A 16,938-nucleotide genomic window follows, 5' to 3' on the forward strand; every position below is an offset into this window, starting at 1 on the left:
ACACGTGCATGTAAGTGCTTTGCTAATTTAACTTAGTATAATATCACCCCCTCTCTTCACAACACTGACAAAGGTCCATCCTTTCCACGTGTCACCAACCCACCATCACCACCACCTTCACGCCTAAGGAACTCTGTCCCTGCCCTATCTTCTTTTCCTATTTGCACTATAAAATTCTTTGGATAGCCATGAACACTAATTAATTATTTCTTATTTTCTATATTCTCATCACTTTCCGTGAATTTCCTTATCAAATTTGTTTTAAAAAAAACATTAGTGTTCTGCTTATAGGAACAAATCTCATGATCATCACTGGTTTTTCTTCAGGTTGATTTGAACACTTCATCCTTCGATCCGAGAGCTTCAAAATTTGTAGGGTTTTGAGAGAGAGATGGGACTGAGTTCTAGCGATGGCATCGGAAGGAACCAGGGCCACTCCTTGTTGCAGGCTGCTCAAACGACGGAGCAACCGAGAGCTTTGTCGATGAAGAGGCGGCGTCAACAAAACCAGCTGCCTGAATCGGAGCCGCCGTTGAACTGTCCGAGGTGTGATTCTTCCAACACCAAGTTTTGTTATTACAACAACTATAACAAGTCGCAACCTAGGTATTTCTGCAAGACTTGTAAAAGACATTGGACTAAAGGCGGCACTCTTCGCAACGTTCCCGTCGGCAGTGGCCGCAAAAACAAGCGGATCAAGATATCTGATGCTGCGTCTGCCACCACAAGCTCCGCCGTATCCGGCGTTATCAGTAGGCTCGATGGAGTTTTCATGGCTTCTTCTACCATGTCTCAAGGCTTACAGTTTCCGTTTTCGAGTTTGAGTTCTTTCGAGAAATCTCCATCTGCGATATCGACCTCATTTCGATCTTCGAGCATCTATAATTACAGCGGGGATACAGTGGAGGATCAAACCATCATCATGCCCGTCATAAGTGGCACTAATTCACAGACATGGCAAGAACCTATTTCGAGCAGCGGCATTCAAATGGCGAATTGGTACTGGGATTGGAATGATATTGATGAGCTTGTCTCTACGGATCTAAACATTCAATGGGATGATTCTCAGATCAAACCATGAAAAAGAAAGTTCTTTCTTTTATATATAATGCCAACATTATTTTGATGTCTCTGTGATTTTATATTATATCAATAAATTAATGGAATTATATTTAATCTGTAAAATAAATCTTTTAACACATTGATCCTTATCACAGTTTGAGAAACTGAAGATTTTTACTGGAAACAGCAAGGTGAAGAAAACTTTTACATTCAATCCTTCACAGAATAATACAAAGGAGGTGGAATATATATACAAGGCAAATCTCAGATCAAACCATGAAAAAGAAAGTTCTTTCTTTTATATATAATGCCAACATTATTTTGATGTCTCTGTGATTTTATATTTTTCGATATATTATATCAATAAATTAATGGAATTATATTTAATCTGTAAAATAAATCTTTTAACACATTGATTCTTATCACAGTTTGAGAAACTGAAGATTTTTACTGGAAACAGCAAGGTGAAGAAAACTTTTACATTCAATCCTTCACAGAATAATACAAAGGAGGTGGAATATATATACAAGGCAAATACAACCCTAACTAATTAACAAACCCTGAAAACAAGAATAACCAACGCATAACCGATATAACAGTTATTCTAATACCCTTCAAGATGGGACTGCATGAATATTGAGGAGTCCCAGCTTGTCAACAAGGAAACGGTACATGGGAGAACGCAATGTTTTCATCAAGATATCAGCTAGTTGTTCAGAGGACTTAACATGAAACAAACGTAGAAATCCTTGTTTCACCTTGTATCGCACAAAATGACAATTAAGTTCAATGTGTTTGGTACGCTCGTGAAACACCTGATTACTCGCAAGATGAATTGAAGCTTGATTGTCACAGTAAAGCTTGACATGGTCAATGGGATGTTGAACGAAGAGAGCAAGGAAGCCAGCCAAACCAGTTCGCAAGTAACGACAGCCATGGCACGATACTCCGCCTCACAAGAGGATCTGCTCACAATGGTTTGTTTCTTGGATTTCCAAGAAAGAAGACTATCCCCCATAATCAGAATCAATGAAAGCACTTAATTGCAAGGTAGAATTACTGGAAAGAATAAACCAAGACCAGGCGTTTGCTTGATGTATGCTGACAAATGCTTCAAAGCAACCAGATGAGGTAACCTGGGACTGGATACGAATTGAATTAGCAGATGAACAGTGTGAACAATGTCAGGCCTTGTATTGGTTAGATACAACAAGCGTCCTACTAACCTTCTATTCTTCCGAGGATCTTCCAAAAGTTCAACCTCATTAGCACTAAGCTTCAAAGATGGAATCATGGGCGAATCAGCAGGTTTCTTGCCCAAACATCCAGTGTCTTCAAGCAACTGCAAAGCATATTTTCTTTGGGCAAAGAAATACCATTCTCATTCCTAGCAACTTCAAATCCCAAGAAATAGCGCAATGGCCCTAGCACTTTTAACTTGAAGTGTTGTTGTAGAAAAGCCCTGAACCTTAGCCAACAACTGCACATTCTTGCCAGCAATGACAATGTCATCGACATAAATCAGTAAAGCAATGAAATTATCTCCACAACCTGTTGTAAATAATGAGTGTTCAAAAGGGGATTGCTTAAAACCATACTTCAGAACTACACTCGAAAAAGTCGCAAACCACTACCTTGAAGCCTTCTTTAAATCGTAGATGAACTTATTCAACTTGCAGACCATATTCGAGCCTTGTAAATCACTTCTATAACCAGGAGGCAACTTCATGTACACTTCCTCCTCCAAGCTTCTATTCAAGAAGGCATTGTTGACATCCAACTGGAAGAGAAGCCATCCACGAGCAGCAGCTAATGTAAGCAACAACCTAAAAGAAGTCATTTTGGTAACAGGTGAAAAGGTATCCATGAAATCGATGCCTTCAATTTGTGTGAAACCCTTTGCAACTAATCTAGCCTTATAACGCTCAACCGAACCATCCACCTTGACTTTAACACGATAAACCCACTTACAGTCGATTGGCCTCTTTCCTTCAGGTAAAGGAACGATTGACCAGGTATCGAGAGCCTGCATCGCTTGTAATTCTTCATGCATGGTATCCTCCCAAGCATACGACTTAACGACTTGATGATAAAAACTTGGTTCAGACACAGTTGAAAAATTAGCAATAAATGCACTGTATTCAGGAGACCGATTCGATGAGGAAATATGTTCTTCAATCGGAGAACGACACGTGGAAGAAGTATTGTTACAATAATACTTTTGTAAATAGGAAGGCTTTGTGAAACACGTGAAACAATCATAGCTAGGTATACATAAAATTAGTCTTGTTTGATGCTAGGGAAACAACCAGGACATCCAAGTCTCTCTTAGCATAATACGACAGTTAGTGGATATCCAAGTCAGTGCCAAGGCGCTTTAGTAACCAAATAGGCACAGATGCCCCAAGACTTGACGGAGTAAGTTGGCAGGTGTACGTTTCCGATATAGCTCCGGATCTCACCCTAGATACCCGAGGATATCTCAAAATGGCTAGAGGGGTGTGTGAGCTCCGAGATGCAAAACCCTCAGCCAGATCATGATGCCTACTCAGTAGTTAAATCAGTAGATTTTCATGTTTAGACATGTGTCACTAATTATCTTATTTAGTGAATGTATATAGTATAATACAGTTATTAGTGAGACACTACACTCGTAAGCTCAGCGTTCAGAATGTGTTTTCATGTGCAAGTTCTTAGGGGCAGATCGTGGGGAGGTATCATCGCCATACATTCCAATATAACAATATAGACCAACCGAGACCATCTGAGTACGTCTCGAGTCATCATTAGAGGATATGTACTATTTATAGACCCTATTGTGTATTCAATCGTATCTTTAAATTGTATTTGGTATTGTATTATTTTGAGATATATTTTAGGAGTTCCCCATTATTTGTATACCCATATTATCACGTTTTATTTTTATCACTATGGATGGATTATTTCAGCGATTATAAACAATTTTTAAAGAAAATTTTTGGATCACTATTTCAGTAGTCCCGTGTAACATTGTAATCCATGGATCTTCGGGTCAAACTAGATTAGGGTGTTACAACCTCCCCTTGGGTATTGATACAAATTTTAGGTTCGATGTTTTGGAAATATTCCTAGTATCGATACTTCTGCCCTGGGTATCGATACTCCCATAAGTACTGATACCAAATTTGGTTTCGATGTTTCAAAAATACTCCATTATCGATACTTACCCATGAAGTATTGATACTGGACCATGAGTATCGATACTTTTTTAATGAGTATCGATACTGCTTTTGAAACTTAAACAATTTCAGGCTGGTTTGAAGAACAATATTGGTATTATTCTTTCAATACTGATACCCTCGCTTAAGATTGCCCTATTTGGGTACTCAAATTCACTGATATTACTACTTTGAGGTTCTCAATTGTTATTAACGTCTTATGTGATCAATAAGAGTCATAAATAAGGCTTTAAAACATATTAAAAACATAAATCATGAAATCTACCATGGAAATGCTCGTTAAACTTTAAACTCAACTCATATGCTATCTTGCATTCATTATTCACTAAAGGTATGAAGGAGTTGTGAGTGTGTGACATGATTTCTCTTACTGCTAAAGCCTCTCCCAAATCAACTTGGAGTCACTTTTCCCCATTTGCTTTGGAACTCTCTCCTACCTCTTTCACTAAACAAGGTAGAAAAATAGATTACTAACTCAACTAGGTGTTGTATACAATTAAAATGCACTCTCTATAACTCAAATCTACCCAAAATGAACTAGAATCCATAAATTCTCATAAACCTCTCAAAAACCCATTTTGGTTTCCATGGCTAAAACTTGAGAAATGGAGCTTAAATTGAAGCTAGAAGGATGAGGATTATTTTTCTTACCTTGATTTAACCACACCAAACTTGAAATGCTTGATATATTCTCTTTGGAAAAAAAGAGGAAGAGAAAAAGATGGAAGGAATAAGAAGAATGTTTGGTGAGCTAATGAGGGGAGTAGTTCATGTAAAACATATAAAAAAAGGGTTTTCAATTTTCAAACCAACAATGGGAAAATTGTATCTTTAGTCCCTATAATTTCTATTTCATAACAGACCCAACAATCTTTAAAAATTCTCTTAGGCCCAACTCAAGCCCAATTGCTACTAAACTTGATCCAAGCTATTCTAATAGGTACTTTGGGCTCAAATTATGGGTCTCGGGTTGACCTAAACTACTAACCTGGGATTCGGGGTGTTACAATAGTATTATGGCAAGGAGTCAAGAAGTTGATGGGAAGAAAGAATTTGCAAACAATTGTAGTCAAAATACCAAATTGAGTAAAATGCAAAGTTAAGGGACTAAATAAAAGAGAGAGAGTACATTTTTAGTAAAAAAAAAGTAAGAATTGAAGTTACATAAGTATTCTATTGTGGTGTATGAGCATGTGGTTCAAATTTGATAAAAATGGACTTGAAATAAAGGATGAATTTAAGAAATAAGAAAATTATGAAAAATTAAAAATTTGTTATCAAAAAGAGGAATTGAAAGTACATATGTATTCTATGGTGGTTTATGAGCATGTGGTTCGAATTTGGTAAAAATAGATTTGAAATAAAGGATGAATTGAAAAAAATAAAGAAATTATAAAAATTAAGGGACTAAATTAAAAATAGAAAATTTGTTATCAAAAAGAGGAATTTAAAGTACATATGCTATGATGGTTTAGGATGAGTACTCAAGTTTGGTAAAAATTGGACTTAGAATGAAGGAGGAATTGAAGGAACAATGAAATTAGGGACTAAATTGTAAAACTATCAAAATACTTATTCAAATTTATGGTTTTTCAACTAATTCAAAATTTCAAATTTTCAATTCGACTCGAACTCAAAAACCGAATTGATAATTCGAGTTGACTCGAATAGCTCAAATAAATTGACTCGGATATACTAGAAATTGAAAAAAAAAAGTTCAATTTTTCGAGTCCGGTTGAGTTTTGTTCACCCATACTCGTAATGCTTCTCTATATTAACGATTATACTACTGGGCTTTGTAAGCTCAACGTTCGGATGTTTTCCGTTCACATGTCAGTAGCTTGAGCTGTTCGTGGAGCATCGTCGTAGCAAGACTTCTAGTATCTCAATTAGAGTACTGTACGGTAACTTTAGTGGGCATATATATTCATAGAACCTTACTCATGTATATGGTTTATTAAACTTTGAGTTGTATTATTTTGGTTTAAAAATATGTCATAGAGCTCCGATTTATAAAATGTTTTATAACTGTCTTGCATGTCCATTTGATACCATGATGTATGTTTCGAATTGTTTAGACCAATTCGGGTTTAGGGTATGTTACAAAAGAACTGTTTGAAGTTGATAACTTAACACTTAAGTGTTCATGGTAGAAAAAAATTTGGGGACAATAACGGGTTTAATAGTTTTTATTCTTTTCTTAATTAAATAAAATAGAATGTTCTCTTATGCAAGAGAAACTTCAGATTGTACCTGAAACTCGAAATTTAAGCGTCATATTTCCACCAAAAGGGAAGTCTCCATAAGTGAGTAGAAAGATAATAAAGATGAAGAAAGAAGACTGTGAAATGTGATTTTGTTTTATTCATTTTGCTCGTAAACTAGTCAAGTTTCGAAGGTTAAGAAGATTGAGGAAACAAAGAGAAGGTCAGAAATAAGTTATGATTAACCATTAATCAATTGTTAATTTATTAATTTGTTATTAGATTGTTAATTGAGTAGGCTATAATTTATGAGACCGTTTATGATTAGGTTGAGCATGAATTATAAATAACCATTAATATAATAGGTTTGAGTACCTTTTGAACAACCTAAGGCTAATTGTACTCTCTCAATAATAGAACTCATTTACATTTTGTTGTTGTTTGGTAAACAAAATCCTTCATTCGTAATAAAATCACAGCCGCCCATTCGCCGCTGTACATCCAACATCCAGCTACTAATGGCACCTTTTTTTAAACAATATATATATATATAGTCGTGTAAATTGTGTTTATAATTTTTTGAAAGAAAATTATTATTATAATTAATTATGAAGGGTGATTGAATTTGTATTGGATATCAGTGGATAAAAAAAAAATAATAGATGAGAGCTTCACCCGCATATACACACTTAATATGAATTTTAAAAAAAAATACAGTCGTTCAATTTTTTGTATAAATAGTATTTTAATAACCCCATATTATTTTTATGATTTTAAGATAATAATGCAAGTTTAATTTTTTTCCGATCTCATTACTTTTGAAAGTTTGATCAAGGAAGACCTATACCAACCTTGTTATATTTCAATAATTTTATAATGAAAAATCTTAAGTTTACATATGAATTTTGATAGAGATTAATTTTATAATGTAATTTTAATTTTTTCCAACTCAATAAGTGTGTTATTTTAAAAATATTATATTAGGTTACGAATTTTGATTTATTTGAATTTATCAGTTTAATTATTGATTTCCATTTATTATCGTTAGTTTAGAGATTTAAAGTATTTATTATAAAATATTTAAATTTTAAAAAATATAAAATATTTATAAATAATAATTTAATTTTTTTATTAATCTGAATAAGTACAAGACAATATATATTCAAAGATAAATCGCAATCATTTAACATTGAACACTCGTACTCCTAACATTCCTGACGCTGAAACTCAATACCTTAACGAATTACAATAATTTCTTTATCATCAGGGTCATTTAATTCTACATAATTTAGTTATACAAATGCAAAAAATACTTTTTTTTTTGAAAAATGCAATGTTTGTATCGAGTTTGAGTATACTATGCGTAAATGTGGCGAGATATTAAGTTGGAGTTCATTATGGGTAAATATTACCAATTCAAACTATAATTTAATTCAAGTCTCATTATATGAGTGTGGATGTCAGTACGGGTGGGAGGAATTTTTATCACTATTTCCACATGTAACTCATTACAAGTAAAATATTTAAAATCTTCGCCACCTCATGACGTGTAATACTAAAATTATCTTCACTTAATAGAGTTAAATGTTTGATAAGTTGAGTTAAATTGAAAAAAATAATTTTCAATAAGTTTTGATTTTATATTTCAAATTTGATTTGAATTTTTTTGAATCAAGTTGAATTGTTCGAGTTTCTAATTTAATTATAAATATTTATAATATTATGATACAATTCTAGTTCAATTTAAACAGTTTTCTATAACCATATACAATATATATATATATATATATATATTCATATGTGATATGCATATATCATGTAAAGTCGAGAGATTTGACTCAATCTTAAAAATTAATATATTAATTATTAAAAATTTCGAGTTATTTGAGTTACTATTTAAAATATTTGAGTTTTTTTTATGATTCAAATTGAATTTAAATTTTTTTAATTGATATTATAAAATTATAACTCAAAATTAATTCAGTTAAGTTTTTTCGAACCCAATCAAAAAGATAAAATTTTCACCCTACTTTACCATCCACATGGTTCTAAGACCTGTCTAATCTCCATTATACTCGTTTGTGACTCACTCATATAACTATTTTTCATCTATTTGTTTAATTGTATAGTACACTTCTAATGGAAAAGATTATAATTAACATAAAAACTATAAGAAAATACGTTTTATTAAATTAAATTAAATGAAAATAAAATTAATTTATACAAAAAAAGATTCACATACACTTTCTTGAAATTTGTGAATTTTTAAATCCTTGAAATGAAAAGGACATATATTATTTTAAAATATCTAAACCTTATATGATCACATGATTTGTAATCAATTTCTCGATTTAGTGGGAGTGTGAGTTGTTAAAGATGATAATATTTTTTATAAAAAATATTTGGGGACCTTTTATTAAATAAATTCTTCTTAAAGAGCTCTTGAGATTGTACACTTTATACAATATTTTCATAAAATTTATTGAAAAAGTACTTAATCAATAGATCTTAAATATGGGGGACGACTCACTCTATCTTAAATATTAATAAGGTAAAATGAGCAGTTTAGTCGTTGTGGCTCTTAAATTTTCAATAAATCCTTTTTGACCGTGACTTTTATCTTTATTTTGAATATTTTGCCATTCTCTGTCATGTTATTAAAACAATTTAATATGTTAGAAGTTGTTAAAAAAGTTGATATCAACGTTTTACCAAATATTCATCCAAAAAAAAAAACGTTTTACCAAAGGTAAATCAAACTATCTTTTGTTTTTTCAAAAGTTTTTGATGATGTGTTAGAAAATGACAAAACAACTGTTGTCAAGATTTCTATAAAGATAAAATAGGGTTATTGTTCTTTTACTTCTGCGTCAAATTGACAAATAAAATAGAAGTTTGAGGGCCAACGTGAACATAATAATGTGGTGTTTGTTTTTGCAGAGATAAAAGGTCTTTCGTCTACGGATCAAATCTGCATACATCTACAGCAGAAGATGTGGACAAAAAATCTGCAGTCTGCAAGAATAATATTGGTTGTTTTTTAACGTCTGCAGACTGCTAAAATAAACTGAAATATAAATAAACTGATTTTTTAAACTTAAAAGAGTTTTGCAATACTAAAATTTAAATACTTTTAGTTATATAATAATAAAATTTAAATAATCCATACAACTACAATAATAATTTTTTTTAAAATAAATCAATCTATATTTTAAAATAAATCAATCCATATTTTAAAATAAATCAATCCATATTTTAAAATAAATCAAGCTATATTTTAAAATAAATCAATACATATTTTAAAATAAATCAATCTATATTTTTAAATAAATCAATCCATATTTTAAAATAAATCAATACATATTTTAAAATAAATTTTTTCATATTTTAAAATAGATTTAAATAATTTTAATTTCTTTGAAGAGGTTTGAAGACCTTTGAAGACATAAAATTATGTCTGCACCAAGAAGACCTCGCACAGACGTTAGAAAATTTCTGTCTTCTAAAAATCAAACGGTCTGCGAAGCCCAATGTCTGCGCGTGGTTTGGGCGGCGTAGACATAAGAACTTTGTAGACCTTACACAATAAAAACAAACACAGACTAAAACTTTAAGTGATAAAATGCTAAGGTGTCAAAAAGGTATTTTGCCTAATATCAACACATTAAATTAGGTTCATTATACAAATTGGTATATAAACTTGGGGAATACTTTAAATTGGTACTTAAACTATTTTTTAGTATAAGATTGGTACATGAGCCTAAAAAAATTCTCAAAATGGTATATATGTTGGGTTGACATCTCAATAACCAATCAAGTAATTGATGTAGTATTGACCGATCAAAATAATGACATCTCAATAACCAATCAAGTAATTGATGTAGTATTGAAGTCGGATGGGGCGAGTAGGAGTTCAACAGAATGGGCAGCTTGTGGTGGGGTTATTCGTAACCATCTCGGCACTTGGGTTGCAGGTTTTTCGAAGCGTATTGGGTTTTGTACTCTGTTAGATGCTGAATTATGGGGCAGTTACATCGGACTTTAAATGGCTTGGGAAAAGAATATTCGTAAGCTTATAGTCGAAACCGATAATACGGAAGCGATTGCTATCCTTCATCGGGAGCCAGGAGCAGGAACTACATCAGAGATGGTGCCGCACGTTCAGGCGATTGTAAAACGAGAACGGTGTCTTTGTTTCCGCTATGTTCCCAGGTAAGGGAACTGTGTAGCTGATGGCTTGGCAAGCATGGCCTGGGGCAATCCTGATGACTTAAAAATATACGTTGAAGTTCCAGTTGAAATACAGAAACAAGTGAATAGAGATGCTGTTCATAGCACAGATTTGTAATGGGTAGTTGTTTTTTCTTTCCTATTAAAAAAAATAAAAATTATCGAACCATCCATTGATTTAATTGATACTGAAAAATCAGAACACGTGAAAAACTCATTGTTAATTCTTCGTCAAACTTTGCACACTGCACTATGGGGTCAAAGGGTAAAGTACATCAATAGTCCCTAAACTATTGCTGTCTGATTATTTTAGCAAACAAAAAATTAAAATTACAAAAATAACCAATAAAATTATCAAAATATTACATGATGATCGTTTTATTATTACCTACCGATAGAGAAATGACATGAAATAATAACTTAATGGTTAATATCTCATACGCACCCAACAATCTTGGTAGTAAATGAATTGTGTTATTTCTTGAGGTTCTAAATTCGAACACCAGGAATATCATAAATGTGAGCGTTTAATGTTAAATTATTAGGAGTTCTTTGAACATATACTGTCTTGTACTTACCATAAATTATATCTCATTTAAACCTTCTATTGTTATTAAAAAATTATTTTAGTTTTAATACTTATTCAACAATTTTAAATAATAAATTAATAAACATCTAAAATTAAAAAAAATTAGTAGTTTGAGCAATACGTGTTTATAAGTTTTTAATCATTGCAACACACAATCTGTAAATGTAATTATTCGAATTTAGTAACTTGTGATATTAATAGTTAAAATAAATATCATTTTAATTTAACATTTTAGATTCGAATAACTGCATTAGTAGGTTAAAGGATCCAATTTCAGCATGACGACAAAGGGTTCAACACTATTGAATTCACTATAAATCCCATACATTATTTCATCATCTTCACACAGCCAAATCAAGCTAGTCAGCAATGGCTTCCACTGTGAATTCCCCATCAACCCCTATTACTCTTCCCAAGATTTCATCCATTCAAACTCCATTCCTTCCCAAAACATCTCAGCTTTCCATATTCAAGAAGAAGAAGCCTTTCAACTTTGTCTCCAAGAAAGTAGTGTCCTGCAAAGCCAGCAATGAACAGTCTTCTTCTCCCAACAGGAGGGATGTGCTTCTCGGCCTAGGTGGTCTCTATGGTGCTACCAACCTTGTGAGCGACCCATTTGCATTGGCAGCCCCAGTAGCCGCACCCGACCTTTCTCTCTGTGAGAAATCGACTGTAACATCCAAGAGCGCTGGAACCATTAAAGTCGCTTGCTGCCCTCCAAAATCAACAAATATCATAGATTTCAAACCACCAAAGTTTAGCAAGATACGGTACAGACCGGCGGCACATATAGTTGATTCTGAGTACTTGGATAAGTTTAAGGAGGCCATGGAGAAGATGAAAGCTCTTCCCGAGGATGATCCTCGTAATTTCATGCAACAAGCCAATGTTCATTGTGCTTACTGCAATGGGGGTTACGATAATGGAGACCAAAATCAAGAGCTTCAAATTCACTTCTCATGGCTCTTTTACCCTTTCCATAGGTGGTATCTCTATTTCTACGAGAGAATATTGGGGAAGATGATTGATGATCCGAATTTCGCCATGCCATTTTGGAACTGGGATTCTCCCCGTGGCATGGTTATCCCAGAGATGTATGTAGATCCTAACTCTCCGCTCTACGATGAGAAGCGCAACGAGAACCACCAGCCGCCCAAAATGCTCGATCTTGATTACGCCGGCACCGAGGAAGAATTATCAAAGAGGGATCTGATAAAGAGTAATCTAAGTGTGATGTATAGGCAAATGGTATCGAACAAGACCGCTTCTCTATTCCATGGACAACCGTACCGTACTGGCGATAAACCAAGTCCGGGAATGGGTGCCATCGAGAACAACCCTCACACCGCCGTTCATCGGTGGGTTGGCGACAAGAAGCAACCGTATTCAGAAGATATGGGGAACTTTTATTCTGCTGGTAGAGACCCCCTGTTCTACGCTCATCATTCCAATGTTGATCGAATGTGGAACATTTGGAAGTCTTTACCAGGGAAGAAACCAGGGAAGAAACGGACCGATTTTGCCGACACGGATTGGCTCGATTCCTCGTTCCTTTTCTACGACGAGAATGCTAATCTGAATCGAGTCAAGGTTCGTGATGCACTAGACACAAGGAATTTGGGGTACGATTATCAAAGAGTTGATATTCCATGGCTTAAAAACAAGCCAACCCCTCGGAGGCCCGGTAAGGGTCGAGGCCAAGGTCATGGTCGTGGTCAAGCAGTGGCGGCCGAGACGAAAGCTGCATCCGTTATCCGCAATGCTTTCCCTATAGTTTTAGACAAGGTGGTGCGCATTGAAGTTCCAAGGCCAAAGAAATCAAGGACTAAGCATGAAAAGGAAGATGAAGAAGAAGTTTTGGTTCTACAAAACATTCAGGTAGACCGAGACATAGCTGTGAAATTCGATGTGTACATCAACGACGAAGACGACGAGACACCCACCGAACCGGAAGATTCGGAGTTTGCCGGGAGCTTTACGAATATACCGCATAACCATCACAAGCCGGGTGTGAAGCTTGACACTAACTTGACGCTGCCATTATCAGATTTGTTGGAGGATTTGGATGTTGAAGGGGATGACAATATTGAGGTGACTTTGGTGCCTAAAGAAGGGAAGGGTCTTGTTTCGATTGGTAACATTAAGATCGACTACATCCAAGACTAGTGATCAATTAATCTGTTGACTCTTCCAATGCTTTGATGGGGTTAATGGACGACATCTTTAGTGTTTCCGATCGGATTGATGGGTACATCTATTTGTTTTTCATGTTTTATGTACGTGTCTTTTTGTGTTATTAATAAGGTCATCACGTCTACGACCATAGAATCCTTTGTATGAAATGTTCTTTAACAAAGGAAAGCTTCTTGTATTTTATGTTTGAGATAATGGACAGGATCTGTTTTTCGTGTCCACTTGTGATAAAATAATCTAAAAGTTTATTTTTATTTTTTTAAAAACTTATTCCATTTATTAATAGATTAATTTAAAGAAGAATGCTCACCATTCCCGTTATTGATTTTTAAATCCGATTATTTTAATCTTTGATTAATCATGATCACAAATTGTCTTTAAAGTGGGGGTTTCAGAACTTTTCTTTTGAAAATGTGATTTTGTACTTTTTTCTTCTTCAATTCTACCTAAACATAAAAGGTTGATTACTACTTCAAATTTTATAAAGCCATTTTTTTAAAATCCTAAAATAATTCAAGAATTCCAAAGCTTAAGATCACGATGATGCTACGAAGATATTATGATGTCTAGGGGTTGCGAAATGGAGCAGGAAACAAAATCGAATTAATATTTATTATGTTTGAAGCATTGGTGGACACCCGATAATATTTAAAATTCTATTAATATTATTGATAAGAATAAATTACGATAAAATGACATTATCCAACACTAACTTCGACTAATTTATTAAAATCTCTAATAAAAGCTTTGCTAAGTTTTTTCCCCTTACTCCTGTTTTTTACTCACTTTCACTCGTATTACATATGACAAACTAAAACTAAATACACATTATAGCCATGTTGAACCGCCTTTATTTGTTTCATCAATTGCCGTGATTTTCCAAACTTTTCATGTTTGCCGTGTGAATTCCTTGTCTCAGTAAAACTCTTAGCTGCTCCCCACTCATCATTTCAACATTGATATATTCTCATTCTTTTAACATGTACTAGCTGCTGCCACCACATATTATTTTCCACCTGTTGCATAACTCCCTTAATTGATAAGTAATTTACAAATTGCTTCCAAACCATCAATTAACTAATAGATAATAGGGTAAATTACAAGTTTTTTTTTGGATAATCAATTTTTTTATTACCCAAGAACAGAACCTGCTACAAAAATAAGTGTTCAAGAAGCATCAGGAACAGATACATACAAAAAATCAAAGTCAAAAAATGTCCCAATACTTACAAAGATTAGTATTAACACTTTCAATGCTATTTAAATTTCTACCCCTAAGTTGTGATCCGACAGTGTCCTTTATGGCTCGAAGCAAATCAGACGCAACTCTTGATCGGCCTTGAAACAGTTTCTTGTTCCTTTCTTCACAAATAAAGTAAATCAAAGCATTAAGAGCAAGCTTCAAAATGGAAGTAAGCAAAGACTTACCTTTCCAGTAAGAGCAGACCCAAGTCAAAAAAGAATCCCAAGAATGAGTTCTGAATTTAAGACCAGAAAGAGAGAAGATAGAGTTCCACAAGAAGTCAGCCATAGGACAAAGGAGGAATAAGTGATCCCTAGTTTGTAATGGTTCATCACAAAACATACATTGACAATCATTGATAAGCCCCATACGAAGAAGTCTATCTTTAGTAGGAAGTCGATCAAGTAAAACCATCCAAGAAATTAAGTTATGTTTTGGTATATGGAGAGGAAACCAAATAATTTTCTGTCATATGACAAGGGGTCTTTTTACCCGAATTTCATCCCATATGTTCTTCACTGAAGGAGTAACAACAGACTTAATAGCAAAAGCCTCGTGCCTCAATTTAAATAATTTCCTTAAGCTCCAGCTACTCGAAGGATTAATTTCCTTAAAGGTAAATTACAAGTTTGTTTATTGAATTTTAGTCTCTTATTTCACTTATTACACTTTTAATTTTTTTAATTTAATCATTGAACTTTGACATTGTTCTTGTTTTAGTCACTTTGCCGTGAAGTAATTAGTGACATAACATACGTCACGTCATCAAAACCACCTCATTTTGAACAAACTAAATTTCTACTAAAAGTTGTTTTGCAACTACATAAAACCTAAATTTTCCTTCATTTTCTGTCTTTTTCTTCTTTTTATTTCTCTCATTTTCTTTGAATCTGTTGAAATTTTAGTCACCATTGGAAGCAGCAAGTCACTAAATGTCAAAATTTTTCCCTCGCTCCGTCCATGATTGTGGCCAATAAATGTCAAAAAATTTCTCCAAATTCAATTTATCATCTTGAACGTAAATCTAGTGTTCATTTAACCTAATAATCCCTTAAATTTCATAGATCTAACGTTAAATATTTTATTCTTTTTTATTCTTTGATCTTTGTTGCTCTCCATTGAATAGTCGGTCGTTCATTGTTCAATCGTCATTCTCACTCCTATGTTATACATACATGGCGTCCTCTCTTCTTCTCTATTCCCAGCTTTTCCTTGCTTTGCTTTACTATGTTTTTTGCTCTGCTATGCTATGCTATGCTTTGAGAAACTCCAAGCTCTCATCAATGGTAGATCCAACAACGATCCTTCAAAGACCACAAAATCCCCTAAAGATTTGATTACAAGCTTTACAAAAGGAACGCTATCGATGAGATTTTGGTCCTAAAACTTATTGTATCCCATTAAAGAAACGATGGACGTGGAGGCTTCGATTGAAGATACACAGTGACTGGGAGGGTGAGACCGTGGGAGTGGGGAGTGAGGGTGTAATTTGAGATTAGGATTTAGGAGTAAAATATAAAAATTTATTTTTTATTTCATTTTAAATATTACATATCATTATTAAATATTGATAAAAAAACATATCATCACTATATATTAATAAAATAAGTTAGATGTGCGATCTAAGTCGGTCCAGATTAGTCAGGGCTAAACCTTGGAACTGGAGGGAAACAAAAATAAATAAATAAAATAAGCCATGACATTCTATTGTTAGAGAGAAAATGACCGAATGACAAAAAAAATTTAATCTATAAAATTTAGTGATTAAATTAAAAAAATTGAAAGTACAGTAAGCAAAATAGGATAAAAAGTAAAGTTCAGTGAGAAAACGTGTAGTTTACCCTAGATAATCATAAAGATGTTAAATTATTAATTAATAATTATTACTAATTTACTAATCTATTAATTTTTTAATAAATAGTAAGAAAATATTAAATTATTAATTAATAATTATTAATTTAACTAACAAATCCTAATTACCCTACTAAAAAATTTTAACGAGCTTTATGAACAACGAGTCGAATAACAATCTTTTTTAATGAACATGAAGTAACATTGCTTAACTTGCGATCGACTAGTTCGCTAAACCTCCAATTCATGTAGTAATTTCCCAACCACGATGCAATGAACCTTAGTACTTTATTTGATACAATGAATCTTTTCTTCGGAACAGCTTTTTTTATTGTTGAAAATGAGATT

The 16,938-nt window shown here is 33.3% G+C and overlaps 2 protein-coding genes across 2 annotated transcripts; both read left to right on the forward strand.

Moving 5' to 3' along the window:
- Positions 1 to 232: 232 nt before the first annotated feature.
- LOC120188660 (dof zinc finger protein DOF3.4-like) lies at positions 233 to 1,107 on the forward strand. The gene has a single exon (XM_039192075.1). It carries the CDS (start codon positions 392 to 394, stop codon positions 1,079 to 1,081), a length of 690 nt encoding a protein of 229 aa, XP_039048006.1. The 5' UTR covers positions 233 to 391; the 3' UTR covers positions 1,082 to 1,107.
- Positions 1,108 to 11,638: 10,531 nt separating this feature from the next.
- On the forward strand, positions 11,639 to 13,605 carry LOC120189341 (polyphenol oxidase, chloroplastic-like). Its single transcript, XM_039192650.1, has one exon. It carries the CDS (start codon positions 11,673 to 11,675, stop codon positions 13,467 to 13,469), a length of 1,797 nt encoding a protein of 598 aa, XP_039048581.1. The 5' UTR covers positions 11,639 to 11,672; the 3' UTR covers positions 13,470 to 13,605.
- The last annotated feature ends 3,333 nt before the right edge of the window (positions 13,606 to 16,938 follow it).

This window comes from Hibiscus syriacus, unplaced genomic scaffold, assembly GCF_006381635.1.
Source record: "Hibiscus syriacus cultivar Baekdansim isolate YM2019G1 unplaced genomic scaffold, ASM638163v2 tig00004072_pilon, whole genome shotgun sequence".
NCBI classification, from domain to species: Eukaryota; Viridiplantae; Streptophyta; class Magnoliopsida; order Malvales; family Malvaceae; genus Hibiscus; species Hibiscus syriacus.

What these genes read in the sequence shown, in the direction of transcription:
- LOC120188660 (XM_039192075.1), top strand. Translation starts at nt 392, where the DNA reads ATGGGACTGAGTTCTAGCGATGGCATCGGAAGGAACCAGGGCCACTCC.
- LOC120189341 (XM_039192650.1), top strand. Translation starts at nt 11,673, where the DNA reads ATGGCTTCCACTGTGAATTCCCCATCAACCCCTATTACTCTTCCCAAG.